Source organism: Panthera uncia, chromosome D1, assembly GCF_023721935.1.
Source record: "Panthera uncia isolate 11264 chromosome D1, Puncia_PCG_1.0, whole genome shotgun sequence".
Classification (NCBI taxonomy): Eukaryota; Metazoa; Chordata; class Mammalia; order Carnivora; family Felidae; genus Panthera; species Panthera uncia.
The window spans coordinates 66,426,947-66,442,590 of NC_064808.1; the positions used below are offsets into that span (position 1 = coordinate 66,426,947).

Consider the following 15,644-nt stretch of genomic DNA (forward strand, 5'->3'; position numbering starts at 1 on the left):
GCAGGCTCCAGGCTCTGAGCAAGCGGTCAGCACAGAGCCTGATGTGGGGCTCAAACCCACGAACTGTGAGACTGTGACCTGAGCCGAAGTCGGACGCTCAACCGACTGAGCCACCCAGGCGCCCCTCAGTAGGTTGATTTTAAATACGTAATAATACATAATACATTTTTAAATACATAATCAGCAATTCTTTGTATTTTCTCTCTTAAAGCAACTGGTGTAGACCCTTACTGACAGAGAGTTCACAACACAGTAATCACATGGGGAATGGGAATCCTCCATGATAGTCAAAGAAAAGAAAGTTACAGTGGGACTATCTGTGGAATGTTAAAGTTGCACAAATCAAAGAAACTGATGTTGTCCAAGGCTGGTGAGGGAGTAGTGAAAAGTAAAAAATTCCAGCATAAATTGTATTTTACAATGCTTTGAGCTTTTTTTGGAAAACAATTTCCCAATATAGACCAAAGGCATAAAATGCTTGTGCCCTTTACCCTCATACTTCTACTTCTGGTAATCTATGTATGGAAAAATCCAAAACGCATGTCCTAGGATCTTTATGACAGTGTTATTTTTAATACAGAACGACTGGAAATAACTTAAACATCTAACAAACATCTAAACAAATAGTTAAAAGTAACTATTAAGAGTGTGGACACTCAGAATATATTGCAGCCATTAAAAATTATTATGAAGATGATGTGGCAACACAGAAGAGGCTATTAAGTGAGTAACTAACATCAGATAATTGTTCTAAGTGCTTTAGATGTCTAACTGTAAAGACATTTATTTGTTTAATCCTAACTACTATCATCCTCATTTTACAGCCCAGGAAAATGAAATATAGAGTAGTTTTCTGACTTGTCCAAGATCATATAACAAAGTGAGGATTTGAACCCAGGGAACCAGCAGGCTCTAGGCCTTGTGCTTTTTTTTTTTTTTTTTTTTTTAAAGTTTATTTTATTCATTTTGAGAGAGAAAAAGAGCAGAGGAGGGGCAGAGAGAGAATCCTAAGTAGGCTCCACACTGTCAGCACATAAGCCTGACATGGGGCTCAAACTCATGAATGTGAGATCATGACCTGAGCCAAAATCAAGAGTTGGATGCTTAACCTACTGAGACACCTAGGTGCCCCTAGGTCTTATACTCTTAACCACTAAACTGCGTTTCACTGAGTTAGTTGGAAGGAAGAGAAACTTAAAAGGTTGTTCTGTGTAACGAAAAACACAGAATCTGGAAGGAACAACAATATACTAAAGGTTGCAGGGTGGGAATATGAGTGAATTTCCTGTTTTCTCTTTCCAGTTTTCTAAGGGATTAGTACTTTGGTAGCTCTGGGGAAGGGCCTTATCCCAGAATGTGGGTTGGATTTGTGTCTGGCTTAGAGGCCATGTATTGGGCAAAGACAGGGGGCACAGCAAACAGTTGGAGCCTAACAAGTGCACATTCATCGTTGTGGACCTCAGAAGGTAGGACCTGAGGTAGGAACAAGAAGGTGGGGTACAGGCTCCAGCCTGCACACAGGAATGGCCTGGGTTGGGGGGGGACTGCTAAAGTGTAACAGGGTCCTACAGCCAGGGCTGAGGACTACTGGGGGCTTTCCTAACATCCTTTGGAGGGTCCCCAAGAGCTCATTGTGCATGTACTGAGGCTTACCAGGTGACAGGCACCATGCTAGGCACTACAAAAGATGAATCAAACACGGTCCCTGCCCCCAGGGACTCCCTGTTCACCAAGGCTTGGGCACAAATAACTGTAACATAATCAGCAGTTAGAGGTCACTCTTTAGGGTTAATTGCATTCAGTTATTTATGAAGCATAGTTATAGTTAAGTATACTGTCGGCATCAACCTACCTTTGCAGCTTCATGCCTCCCCACATACTCTGTGTCCCAGGCGCACTACTGATCATTCCCTGACAGGTCACGTCTTTTTACACTTCTATGTTTTGCCCATGCTGTTTACCAGCTTAGAACCTTCTGGGTTGTTATTTCTTCCTTAAGACTCAGCTCAAATGATCTCCTCTGCCAGATATCCTCTGCTTTTCCCAGCCAGGCATCCTGAACCTCTCCTTCTTTTCCCAGATCTACTTTTTATCTAACCTGAATAAAGCTGGGCTATGTCATGGCCAGGCTCAGCACTGTACTGCATCCAAAAGGAACACCAAACTGATAGCCAAGAAAGCATCAAAAAGCAATTTAATTACTGAAATCATTTACATAGGTAGTGAGAATTGCATGGTATGGTGCTCCTCTAAATTCCTAAATACCTTGGTCTCTTATTTTCTTGAAGTCCACTTATTGTGTCAGCTAGTCCCCATTTCTCTTTCTGGAAACAACTCCACCCATCCTACTCTCTGGCCCCCAAGAGCTGTTTTCATTTTAGTTCTACTGAGTCAGAGCCTGTATTTCAAAAGGTCTTCAGATGACTTATATGGCCATTTAAGTCTGCGATGCACTGAACTAGACGACTTCTCTAGCTGAAGTACTAGTTTCCTTCCACTGGATAGAGAGGGAGTCTTCTGCTCATCTGATTCTATTTTGGGACATCTGCCTCCCGCAAGGAGATGTGCAAAACATGTGCCACCAGATGGCGCCAAAGATATTCCATCAGAGAAGACACCGTGCTTGATGGCTCTTTACCTTCTCCGATGCCAGGGATCTATTGTGGTTAGAACCTGCAAGCTGAATATCTGGGCTTACCTGCAGAAATCCAGTGCTGGATGGGGACTGGAGAGCATGACCTACCCCAAGCACACAGGTGAGGAAACTGGGACCCCTTTCAGTCAATCAGTTGGAAGCAGAGCAGGGATACCTGCAGTGCTGCTTCCACCCCTTTGCGGCCCATGAAGCTCAGCCAGCCTCTCCCGAGTCTGGACTTGTAGGCAGCAGGTGGGGCATTATGAGCTCTCCTTGAGGGAGAACTGAGGGGTGGTGGAGGTAGAAAGAAGTGAATTAGGCAGTGGATGTCAATGGCTCTGGCAGGGGTGGAGAACACAAAACAATGGGAAATCTGATAGGAAAGAAGGGAACATTTCGATGAGAGGAGAGAAAGGCAACTGACATTTATTGATCCCTCTCACTGTGACCTTGACTCTGTGCTATGTATGTGCTTACCTGCATTTGCTCATTTAATCTTCACAAAATAACTACCAAACAAGTACTATGAGCTCCGTTTTCTCCCCATCTCAGAAGTGGAAAGTGAGGTTCAAAGGGAACAGCAACAGTCAGAAGAGAACTTCTGAATCCTCTTACCACCAAGTCTGTAAACCCTTTTCCTCCATATCCATTTGCTTTGTGTTTCCTCCCGTTACCACTAATGAACTGTCCCTGCTCCTAGCTAAAGCCACCCTCAGGTGTGTGTCAGGTCCCATTATTTTTGCCTGCTCTCCTTTGTAATTTTCTCTCCTTTTTTCTGCATCAATTTCTCCTCTACCAGATCACTGCCATCAGCACACAAACATGTCATCAAGCTCCCATCTTTAAAAAGGCTTCCTCTTGACTCTCTATAGTCCTACCCTAGTTCTTATTTGGAAGAGCTGTGTATACTTATTGCCTCTGTTTCCTTTTTTTCTCAGTCTCCCTGAAACCCAGTCAAGTCAAGCAACTGTCCCCACCTCTTGACAAGGTCACCTGTGCCACCACCTTGCCACATTCAGTTGTCAGTCCTTAGTCACTTCTTCCTTGACCTCTCAGCAGCACTGGATACTACTGCTTATTTTCCCTTGGGAAACTCCTTCTGCACTTGGCTCCTGGAGCCCCACACTCATCGGCTACCTCGCTGGCTACTTCTTCATGCTCTCCTTTCTGGAACCTTCCTCTGAGGCAAGTTACCCTGTGAAGTGGCAAGTTACCCTGATTATAGACCGGAACTCAAGAGGAAGAACAGCAGTTCTTGAGCCCCATATTATAAAGTTGGCCAAATACAGTTATCTCCATCATTAACTTTCATTTGGGGCAGCTCTTGGGTAACGTGTTAGGGAATTAAAAGTGGAGAGGAAGGAAGCCGTTTAGCTTTCTGAAGGTAACCACCTGAAGAAACCCAGGGGTGCAGAGATGTTGTTGAACATGGCTTGTGCCCATAAATGCCACGGGCCACCTAAAGTGTGACTGGCTGTTTCCCATTCACAATGAAAGAAAAACAAGTTTTCCTCTTTAGAGGGAGCTTCCATAATTACACTTCCTGCAAACTGAGGATCAGAGGTTGTCCATTCAGGAAATGCACAAAAGGATGAGCTGAAAATGTAATTTCTATTCTGTTTTTAATAGTCACATTTGACGAAGTGATAGGGAACTTCCATGGTGAACAACAGATTACTGGAGAAAAGGGAAAGAATTAGCCATTTTGTAGGTGAGGTGAGACTGCTGTCCCAGACAGGGAGAAGGGCAGGGAGTTAGACTTGGTCAGGGTCTGCTCAAAGTGGCTTTGGAGGCCTAGGGCCCTGGGGGACTGGGTTTTGTCCACTGCAAGGCCAGGCCTGCTTCCAGGATCTGCATAATTACCTTCCCAAAGCAGCTGGCTACCGTCACTCACTTGTTCATTAGTGTGTCTGGGGGCCTGTTTCTGGGCCTTCACTGCACCTGGCCTTGCAGATATAAGGATAAATAGAACAGTCTGTCTGTAGGTAGTTAACAGCTTATATGTTCAGAAAAATTCAAGTTCCCTTAATGATACCAAGCAAAGGCCTTCTAAACAACTTCAGTCCTATTTCTGTGTCATGAGGAGAATTTTCTGAAACTGCTGGACCCTCTAGAAGGCAGTTCCTGGCCCATGCAGAAGATGGGTTAGATCTATTCAGACACACTCTGGGAGGAACCAGAAAGAGTAATTACCAGCTTTTTGCTTCCCTGGGCTTTTACCTGATGCAGCAGGCTAATGGGAGGTCACAGAGGAGCCAGGATCAGATGTAAGAGACCCATGGGAATCTCAGGGCTAGAGACGGCCCTGTAAGTGAAGAGCAGGCACAGAACACAGGGTTTCATGAAAAGGAAGGCTGTGGAGAGAGAAGGTTGAAAAGGCCAGGGGAGGCCTCACTGTGAGGGAAAGAGAACAGAAAGGCCAGGAAGTACTGTTCCATGTGTGTGGCCGTGGTGTAGGAAAGAGGGCAGCAGACCCCCAAGAGCCGGAAATAACTCCTGGTGTCTGGTAAACAGGACAGATCAGCTGGACAAAGTCTTCAGAGCTTGGCCACTCCTTCCCATCTGCCCCTTTGGTATCATGACAAACTTAGCTCTGGGGAACTTAGAAGCGTTTTGCAAAGTGGGTGACGCCTGAGCTCTGGAGAAAGGTGGGATCAGCCAGACACCAGTGGGACAAGCTTGGCCCTAGGTGTGGTACCTTGGAGGAGGTGAAGCCTGAGACTTTAAGGCCACACAGAAGTCAGCCAAGAGCAGAAGAGAATTCTAGGCAAAGGGATCAGCACATTCAAAATCACAGAGTTGGCAGAAAATTCATAGAACCCTGAGGAGTTCAATGGGTTGGAAGAATAGGGTATATGTGGAAGGTGGATAAACGTCCTGCCTCCTTCTCAGGCTTGCCCAGATCTGTGCTCACACCCATCTCTTTCCTCACCTCCACCAAAGCGCCTCTATCCTGGGTATCAACCCTTCTTCCCTCCCTCTCATACTTATGTGCCAGGAGCATACTAGGCACCAGAGGTATTTGTACTAGGTACCAGAACTAAGTACTGTTACGTGCCTGTCCCTGCCTATACATGACTCCTGTCCTTATAATGACCTGGTGCCATAAACTGGGGTAATTCTGGTGTAAAGTCGGTGTAAAGTCCAGCCAACTAGAATAGATGCTGGCCTTTTAAAACCATCTTGGTCATTCTGTACATACTGACGATTATCATTTCGGGCTGTTAATACTATGATGTCCATTTTGCAGATAAAGAAGGCTGTGAGGATTTAAGTCAAGTGGCCAAAGCCAAAGGGAGAAAAATGGGGATTCAGACCTAGGCTTGTCTCAATACAAGGTCTGACTATTAAGCACTCAGACTCACAAATTAAAATTTGAAAGTGTGAGGGGGTGATGATGGCCTGACATGCCACAGGGCACCCTGACAGGCCATCTGGCCCCAGGTATGTGGTAGGACTCGGGAGTAGTACAGGTCCAGGGCAGGCCGGTGGGGTAGGAGGATGCTGTGGACTGGACATGCCAGCTAGACTTTCACACCCGAGCCACACTGTGTGAGGAGCTAGCAGTGGGGGCCGGAGGTCCATGGTCACTAGGCCAGCAGCATCCTGGATCTGGCTTCTGTGGAAGAAGGCAGCTGGCCTGTCCTCCAGCATGATCATTCCTATTGCTGTCCCCCTTCCAGTTCCCTCCTCCCCTAAGAGCAGGGAGGCTTCTCTGGCCCCAGTTGAAACAAGTCACCTGAGCCTCTGTGTTTTCCAAAGTCTCCCGAAAAGACTGCCAGCAGTATGTCAGCACACGAGCAGCCCTGCTCACCGAGGACCAGCCTGGGGCGGCTGAGGCTCTCTGTGAGCCAGCTGGGGTGGGCACAGAGGAGACCGTCAGCAGTCCTGGGGAGCGCTTCACCCTTCCAGCACTGGGTTTCCAGAGGCCCCACCGTGTAGTCAGCCCTGTGGGGTGAGTCCCAGGTGTGTGGTACAGCCGGACTGGCTGGGAGACAGTTCAAATTATGTGCTGGAGCTCCTGCTCAGCTCCAGGCATGGCCCTGCCCTCTTGGAGCTGTCTGCTGTGATCCTCAAGCCCTCAGTCCCACCTTCCTTGTTCCACCAAGGATGTGATGCTGGGCCAGTATTCGGAGCTGGCAGCATGGCCCCAGTGTCATTTTCATGTGGCAGACTGGCTCTAGCCCCTCCCATATGTGGGGTTTCAGGTAGATTCCAATGACGAGTCCTGCTGGGGTGCGTTGGGTCTGTTCCCAGCAACCACATATAACTTGTTTTTGGGGTCTGTTTGTCATGGTCATCCCTCCCTTCTGCCCTCCCTCCCTCTCAACCCTTTTCAATTCTGCATATGGTGTTCCTTTTTCTATTTTTGAGCATGGCTATATAGTTTTATGTTTCATTTCTCTTAACTTTGTATTTGGAGTTAAAGATTAAGCATGAGCTTCATCTTCCATGTTTCCCCCTGAGTCCTGGAATTGCTCACCAATGTCCTAATTGCCCACTTAGCACTGAGAACACACATCATAGGCTTCTGGTCCTGGACTCATCAGTAACCAGCTGATGGTGTGGTCAAGCCCCTTCCCCTCTCTGAATCTCCTCTTTGGTCTGTAAACCAGGGGAGTTGGAGGAGGGGATGGGAAAGATGGGAGCAGCAGGCTTCTGGAGACTAGTGATATCCCCACTTATGTGGGATCTGGAATTTAATCCTTAGCAAGAAGACTCGTTGCACCGCCTCACCCACACAGGGGAATAGGCAGCCTGATGTCATGGAGAGAGAGTGGAGAACTGTGAGTCAGAAACAACTAGGTTCTAGTCCCACTTTGTGTCTGTCTGGCTATGTGACCTGGAGCAAAAGTTAATGCTTGAACTCCAGTTTCCTTACCAGTGACAGGGGACAGCAATGTCTGCCCTCCCCGAGGGGGTGGGGGGCTGTTGCCAGGAAGTTACGAGGCAGTATGGATTAAAAAATAGCTCACACCTAAAGTTCTCTGTGCATGCAAAATATTATTTGGCACAGCTTGGGCTCCCTGGGAAGCACATTCTGAGACATGTAGAGTGTTCAGGATGTTACCAAGAAGTGCCCTTGGGATTGGCACCTATGGAAGCGAGAGGGAAAGGGGTGGGGCAGGGGGAAAGCAGGAGGGAGCAGAGGAGAAGCTGGGCTGTGATGCAGTCCCCAAAGCCTCAGCCAACCCTGTGGGGGAGCTCTGGAGTTCAATGTCCCCTCAGACTTGTCCTGCATTAGGCCAAAATGGTTGGGCTTTTATATTCCCTCATCACGGGGTGAGGGCATCCCTGGCAGGGCAGGACCGTGGGCGAGGCAGCTCTGGAGCTGGGACTCTGCCCGAGGCAGCTGACAGCCCTGCCAGTAGTTGGGCATCAAGTCTTTTCTCAAAGGAAGATCTGGGTGGTGTGCCTCCACCCCCACCTCTTTACTGTTATTACTTACATGCTCCTACCTAACAGTCAGCCTGTCCTATCAAAGACTTGATATTATAGGGCTCCTGACATTATGATACTATTCGCTAGCTCTCATCACACATTTCAGATGCATGATTTTAGTTTTTAATCGCTGAGAAAAGAATGGGAAAGTCCTCTGCTGTCTGCTGTGGGACCCAGAAAACTATTCCATCCAGCTTTGCCTGGGAGCGAAATAGACTCTGCTGGGACTGGCTATAAACAGGAAATCAAAACCAATGAATTTAACAATGAATTGACTAAATTAAAAATGCTACATGTGTACACACGACGATGTAAATCCATCTGAATGTCAGCACATGTGGGGGGCACTACTGTGTAAGTACATGTATGATGACCTGGACAAGAGAGGCTGCAGGGGCAGGTGTCCAAGGTAGACATGCCCACGGGAATTGGCGGGTATGCTTATGAGAATGTCAATTTGTGTGTGTAGACTTCATTCATTCATTCACTCTCCAAATACTTATGAAGCATCTAGAATGTGCCAGGCACTGTGCTGGGAACTGGGGAATGAGAATAGATGACATAGTTTCTGCCTCTGGAAGCTTATTGTCTCCTGGGGAGACAGACAACTCCACGTGGACATTTGGGGTACAGTGTGGTAAGAGAACTGACAGGCGAGCACAGGTGACTGTGGGAGCACCTGGTGGGCACCTGAATCAGACTGGGGGAGCAAAGGCTGCTGTGAGTCCTTCCCTGGGACAGGAGACCCTTAAGCTGAGTCTTGAAAGGTACATATGAGTGACTAAGGGGCAGAACTTTCACACGCAGAGAGAACTGACAAGGAAAGGGGTTAGAGGAGTAAACATAACAGTGGGTCAGAGGACAGAGAGATTGGTGGGGGTGGAGTGGGGCCCAAAGAGGCAGATCCTCGAGGCCTGATACTTGAAGTGGGGCAGTGTGAACTTGCTCATGAAGAGGGGGTTGACGGCCATAGTTTCATCTTAGAGGTGCTTTCTGGCAGCAGCGGGGGGTAGTGGAGGCAGGTGGATTGCAGGGTCCAGATGTGTCCCCATGTTTATGAGGATGTACACACATGACTGTGTGTGTGTGTGTGTGTGTGTACATCTGGAGTCTGCACCAGGTGTGCTGCCCACATGGACTTGTTTTCCACTCCCACCTTCTGGTCTTGGCAGCCCAGTGGGCTCAGGGGGATGGCTGTCCTGCCTCTGACTCATGAGTGAGTGCCATGACGGGGGAGCCGGTCAGGGGCTAGCCAGCAGGTGTTTCCTTGAGGGCTGTGGCCACACCCCTGTCCGCGGGGCTGACAGTGAGGTGACCAGCAGGAGGGCAGGGAGGGAATGCTTCCTGCCACCAACCATTGCTCTTGGACTGTGCTGCCCTGTCTGTGCAGAGTGCCCACTTCTCTGGGTAATACTGGGCTATCCCAGGCCCATACATCTAGGGTGACAGACTGGTGACAGGCTGGGGGGTTGCCATATGTCAGCTCTCCCTTACTGGGTCTCCCCTCTCTGGCTACCCACTCTTCAAGTGCTGAACTCATATATTTTGATCTTAATTATCTAAAAATATGCTAAACTGTGCTATCCTGCCTCTTAAAAAATGTATGCCCAATCCAAAAACACACCCCATTCATCACATTTCTTTAGCTCTTAATGTGGGCCACAGGAAAGGAAGAAAGATTTGGTTCTGTAATAGTGTATGGTCTAGGAACAGTACGATGAGTGATTATGTACTTAGAATTTAGGGTCCAGATTTCAACTCTATACTTACTTTCTGCATAAACTACTTACTCTCTGTGCCTCAGGTTCTTCATTCTTAAAACAGAGATAATAAGATCACATAGGATTAAATGTGTAGAGTGCTTAGAACAGTGTCTGATGTATAATACATGTTCAGCTCTAAACCTTACTTATTATTATCTGGGTTTGAACCCTCTTAGGTTTAACCCTAACTCATTTGATGAGAAGTTGTGACCTCTTTGGGTCTCATCTGCAAAATGAAAGGTTGGCCAATGTTTTACTCCCAAGGAAGGACCAACACCTGTCCCTCACCAACTTGTTCTTGTCCTGACATGCCTCTTTGGTTTTAAAACATTCTGCTTGCCAAACTCCCTCTATTAGATGCTAACTACATGTCATCAGTGTTTCTGTTGACTTTTACAAAACATTAGGAATAGCTCCCAGTGCTCTTACTGAGAATGCCTGGATCAGGAGAGATGATATATGAGGGACCCCCCCCACCCAACCCTTCTCTTCCAGTTTCACATACTGGCATCTCCACAGCAAGAAGCAAGTGCCTTCAGATACTTCTGGTCCATAGAACAGGTAACCAAGTTGATCCTGAACTAGAAAATGCTTCCCATTGGCTTTTGGAGCACCCTGGGGCCCTGGCATCAATGCCTTTCACAGTTATCATTCTGAGTAACACACATTCTAGCCAAGTTAAGAGAAGGGACTGTCCTGATTCTGACAGAGCTGCACCTAATATTTGGAAAATCCAAGAGCGAGCTATTGGGGCTGGGGAAGGACATTTTTAGGGTAATTGATGCTTTGGTCCGATGAATCCTCTGTGCTAGTGCTTTTCATATATTAGCTCTTTAAATTTTCATAATAATCTCCCAAGGCAGTTATTATCATCCACATTGACTAGATGATAAGACTACAGCTCAGAGATATGATTAGCCCAAGTTCAACCAGCTGGAAAATGACAGCACTGTTTAGTATTTCTTTCATGTATTAAATCGCATAATTCTTACTTTCCTTTGAAGCAGTAATGACATCCATTTTATAGATGAGGAAACTGAGGCTTAGCAAAGTTAAGGGACTTTTTCAAAGTCACAGAACTAAATTTAGCCAAGTGGGAGTTGAATCCAACATTAATGCTCTTTCTTCCACAGCTGCTGGCAGCAAACTAGCTAGGAGGTGCCCCCACTTGGGCATCTAGGGGAAATCTGTGAGAAGGCATGAGTCCTTGGTAGCTTTGTCAGGTGGGGTGGAAACTTACCTTGGATGTCATCATTGAACATGCAATACTTGTTGCGGTATTTGTTGAGCAGGCGGAAGGCATTGGCATTGGCAAAGTCTTCAAACTGGATGAGGCAATTTATTCCAAACCTGTGGGAAGGGAAAGGAAAGAACTCATGATTGTCTCCCCAAGGCCAGTCCCTGGCAGATCCCAACCTGCCCTGGGAGTGGGGAGGCACAGGACAGATGGTGGGGGGTGACATGGCTCATTCAGTGGGGTTTTTGCCACTTGGATGGCTCCTGGACTCCCTGGCTGTGCTTTCCCCATTATGAATGAGGATGGGGAAGGGAGAGAGTAGGAACACCAGGCTTGGTGGGTCAGCTGAGCCTATATTTTTGTCTCTAATGTAGGCTGGTGGCTACCATGAGTTATGGATGGCAGACCCTGAGGGGTGATGGAAAGACTGAGATGGGGCTTATGGCCATCTGAAATTCTAGCAGAAAGCTCACTACCCACCCAAGTGCATGAAGAGACCTCGACTTTCCAACCCCTGGGGGGCCTGGAGAGCCTCTGCAGCCTTCAAACATCTCTCTGGGTGAGTCTTGAGACCTGGAGTTCCTCCACTAACCAATGTGCAGGTATAGAACATCAGTTAGTGAGCTTGTTCAAAATACAGACCACCAGGCCCATCCTCCTGAGATTCTCACTTAGTGAATTTGGGGCAGGGCTCATGAATGTATATATATTTTTCCCTCTGGCTTTCTTGTGGCATAATTGACAAAAATCACATATTTTAGATGTACAGTGGGATACTGTGATATACATTATGAAATGATTACCACAACCAAGCTAATTAACACATGCATCACCTCACAGCAACACCATGTTGTGTGTGTGTGTGTGTGTGTGTGTGTGTGGTGTGGACATCTAAGAAAACTCTCGTAGCAAACTTCAAGTATACGACTCAGTAGGAACCATGAACTGTGGTCACCATGCTGAACAGGAATCTGCATCTTTATCAAGCACCCCAGATTGTTTGGATTCTCACAGTCTAGAGAACTCTGAGAAACAATGCCTGGGTGGGTGAAGACAATGCCCATTAAGCCGCCTGATGTGCCTTTTTAAAAACTATGCTACAACTGACTCCTAGATTTCACTCCTAGATTTCAAGGTCAGGGAAAGTTTGTCTTTCCTACAAAATGGCTGTATCTGTAACCCATTTTTCCTGTTGACATTGTGAGAAAGCTGAGAGTTCAGTTTTCTGTTCCTGGGCTGAAGGCAGCATCAGGCCAGCCTTTCTGCACACACCCTTCCCCTTACTCCATTCTTGCTTTTGATCGTCATTTTGATAGTTTTGATCTTTTGTGTCTTTTCTTGGAAACAAGCATGACACAAATTATTAAAAATTACCTAATGCACAGACAAAAAAATTTCATCTCATGGGTCCATTTGTGTCAAATTATTTAATTATGTTCATGTTCATTGAGAAAAAGTGCCTTGATTGACCAGCCAGGAGTGTTGAAGCATGAGATGGGGAGAAGGGGTCTGTCACTCCCAACCTGGTGTGAACTAAAAGCTTAGGACCAGTGTGGGACCAGCTGTGGAAAGAAAGATTTATGACCCTGCTAGAAAATGTGGGTGGGGCGCATACCTGGTGGGCTTCCTGTGCTACCCGGGGCATCTTTCCAATGAGGCTGTTGTCTATGATGGGTGAGTAGTCCTGAAATAGCCCAGAAACTTCTATTTCAACTTCATAATTTTGTGCCTGGCTTACCCTATATGGTAGGAATCCAGCAGCAGGTAAATATTTGCTCCTGTCATGGTCCTTCCAGAACCTTAGCAAGTTAAAGCTGTTGGTGGGGGGACTTGGAGGTGGGTTCATGTCATAGTGGCAGAAATGGAGAGGCTGTGACTTGCCATAGTCCAGTACTAAGAGTACTGGGCATGGGTCAGCAGGCTTGTGGGCCTCACCTGGCTCTGAATGGTCTAACATCTATCCCTTCACTCCTTTATTCTGCCTCAGTTTTTCATCTGTCAATGGGCACAGTAATATCTGCCTGGCCAACTTCAGTGGGCTGTTGTGAGGATGAAAAGCTGGGGTTATTCTGAAATTGTAAATTGCTAAGCACACATGTCATTTTGGCCACAATTCCTATTCATTCACAGAGCAAGTGCTGTTTGGGGTGGGGAAGGGGGCTCTCTGTATCTCCCAACCCACCATCCAGCCCCGTTCTCCTTTTACAGTGAATACAACTGAAAAATAAAACGTCCTATGCACAAATACAGTGCTATTCTTGCTGACCCAAAATTTACTGTGAATTTTTTTCCAGGGTGTGAATTTCAAGTATTTGGATTGGGAGGGGGACAGAATGTCTTTGGTTGCTGGTGACATTTTGCTATATATAATCCTCACAAGACTCCCAGTGTTGCTCCACGACTGGCCTGGAGCTAAAATGCTGAAAAGGTCAGATAACAAAGCAATGCGATGCACGTTCTTTTTCTTTCTGTCTCTCTTACACACACACACACACACACACACACACACACACACACACACTTGACCTTTAAGCAATACCAATCTGAGATAAAAATAAGGCAAAATTATAAATACCTTTGTTCAATGCACTACTACTCTTTCATATTAAATTCAGTTTTTTATGAGTAAAGTTTTATTTTACTTTTTATTTTTTACTTATTTTTTAATTCCAGTGTAGTTAACATACAGTGTTATAGGAGTTGCAGGCGTACAATATAGTGATTCACCAATTCTATACATTACCCAGTGCTCATCGTGAAATGTGCACTCTTAATCCCCCTCACCCGTTTTACCTATCCCCCCCCCCACCTCCCTCGGATAACCATCAGTTTGTTCTCTATAGTTAAGTCTGTTTCTTGGTTTGTCTTTTTTCTCCCCCCTTTGTTTGCTTCATTTCTTAAATTCCACAGGAGTGAAATCATTTGGTATTTGTCTTTCTCTAGCTGGCTTATTTCACTTAGCATTATATTCTCTAGATCCATCCATGTTGTTGCAAATGGCAAGATTTCTTTTTTATGGCTGAGTAATACTGTATTGTGTATATATACTACATTTTTACTCATTCATCTATCAACGGACACTTGGGCTGCTTCCATGGTTTGGGCTATTATAAATAACACTGCAATAAGTACAGGGGTGCATATATCCCTTTGAATTAGTGTTTTCTTGTATTCTTTGTGTAAATACACAGTAGTGTGATTATAAGATCATAGGGTAGATCTATTTTTAGTTTTTTGAGGACCCTCCAAACTGTCTTCCACAGTGGCTGCACCAGTTTGCATTCCCACCAACAGCATACGAGGGTTCCTTTTTCTCCACATTCTTGTCAATACTTGTTGTTTCTTGAATTTTTGATCTTAACAATTCTGATAGATGTGACATGATATCTCAATGTGATTTTGGTTTGCATTTCCCTGATGATCAGTAATGTTGAGCATCTTTTCATTATCTGTTGGCCATATGTATGTCTTCTTTGGAGAAATGTCTGCTCATGCCTTTTGCCCATTTTCTTTTTTTACTTGGATTCTTTAGGTTTTTGGGTGTTGAGTTGTATAAGTTCTTTACACATTTAGCATGCTAACCCTTTATCAGACATGTCATTTACAAGTATCTTCTCCTATTCTGTAGGTTGTCTTTTAGTTTTGTTGGTTATTTCTTTTGCTATGCAGAAGACTTTTATTTTGATATAGTCCCAATAGTTCATTTTTTGCTTTTCTTTCCCTTGCCTCAGGACACATATCTAGAAAGAGGTTGTTTCGGCTGATGTCAAAGAAATTACTGCTTATATTCTCTTCTAGGATTTTTATGGTTTCAGGTCTCACATTTAGGTCCCTAATGCATTTTGAGTTTATTTGTGTGTAGGTATAAGAATGTGGTCCAATTTCATTCTTTTGCATGTTGCCTTCCAGTTTTTCCAACACCATTTGCTAAAGAGACTGTCTTTTTCTCTTTGCTTATTCTTGCTTCCTTTATTGAAGATTAACTGAACATTTAACTATGGGTTTATTTCTGGTCTTTCTATTCTGTTGATCTATGTGCCTATGTTTTGCCAGTACCATACTGTTTTGATTACTACAGTTTTATAATATAACTTAAAGTCTAGAATGGTGAGGCCTCCAGTTTTGTTTTTCTTTTTCAAAATGTCTTTGGCTATTTGGGGTCTTGTGTGGTTCCATACAAATTTTAGGATTGTTTTTTCTAACTCTTTGAAAAATGAATATGCTGTTGGTATTTTGTTAGGGATTTTATTAAATCTGTAGATGTTTTAGGTAGTGTAGCTATTTTAATAATATTTGTTCTTCCAGGGCATGAACATAGAATGTCTTTCCATTTCTTTGTGTTGTCTTCAATTTCTTTCATCAATTTTATAGTTTTCAGAGTACAGGTCTTTCACCTCTTTGCATATCTATTACTGATTTTAATTCACGGTTACCACTAGGTTTGTACATAACATCTTCTATATATAGCAGTCTATTTTAAGTTGATGGTAGCTTAAGTTTGAGCCTATTCTTTACTCCTTTCCCCACCACATTTCTGATATATGGTATCATACTCTTTTATTTTGTG

General features: G+C 45.2%; 1 protein-coding gene across 2 annotated transcripts in view; it reads right to left on the reverse strand.

The window, feature by feature from the left end:
* The window catches only part of ME3 (malic enzyme 3), a 183,716-nt gene that overhangs the window by 11,845 nt on the left and 156,227 nt on the right, over positions 1 to 15,644 (reverse strand). For both annotated transcript variants that reach the window (XM_049653106.1, XM_049653115.1), the window contains one exon: positions 11,081 to 11,190. In XM_049653106.1, the coding sequence (XP_049509063.1) occupies positions 11,081 to 11,190 (110 nt within the window). The remainder of the gene's footprint in view (positions 1 to 11,080; positions 11,191 to 15,644) is intronic.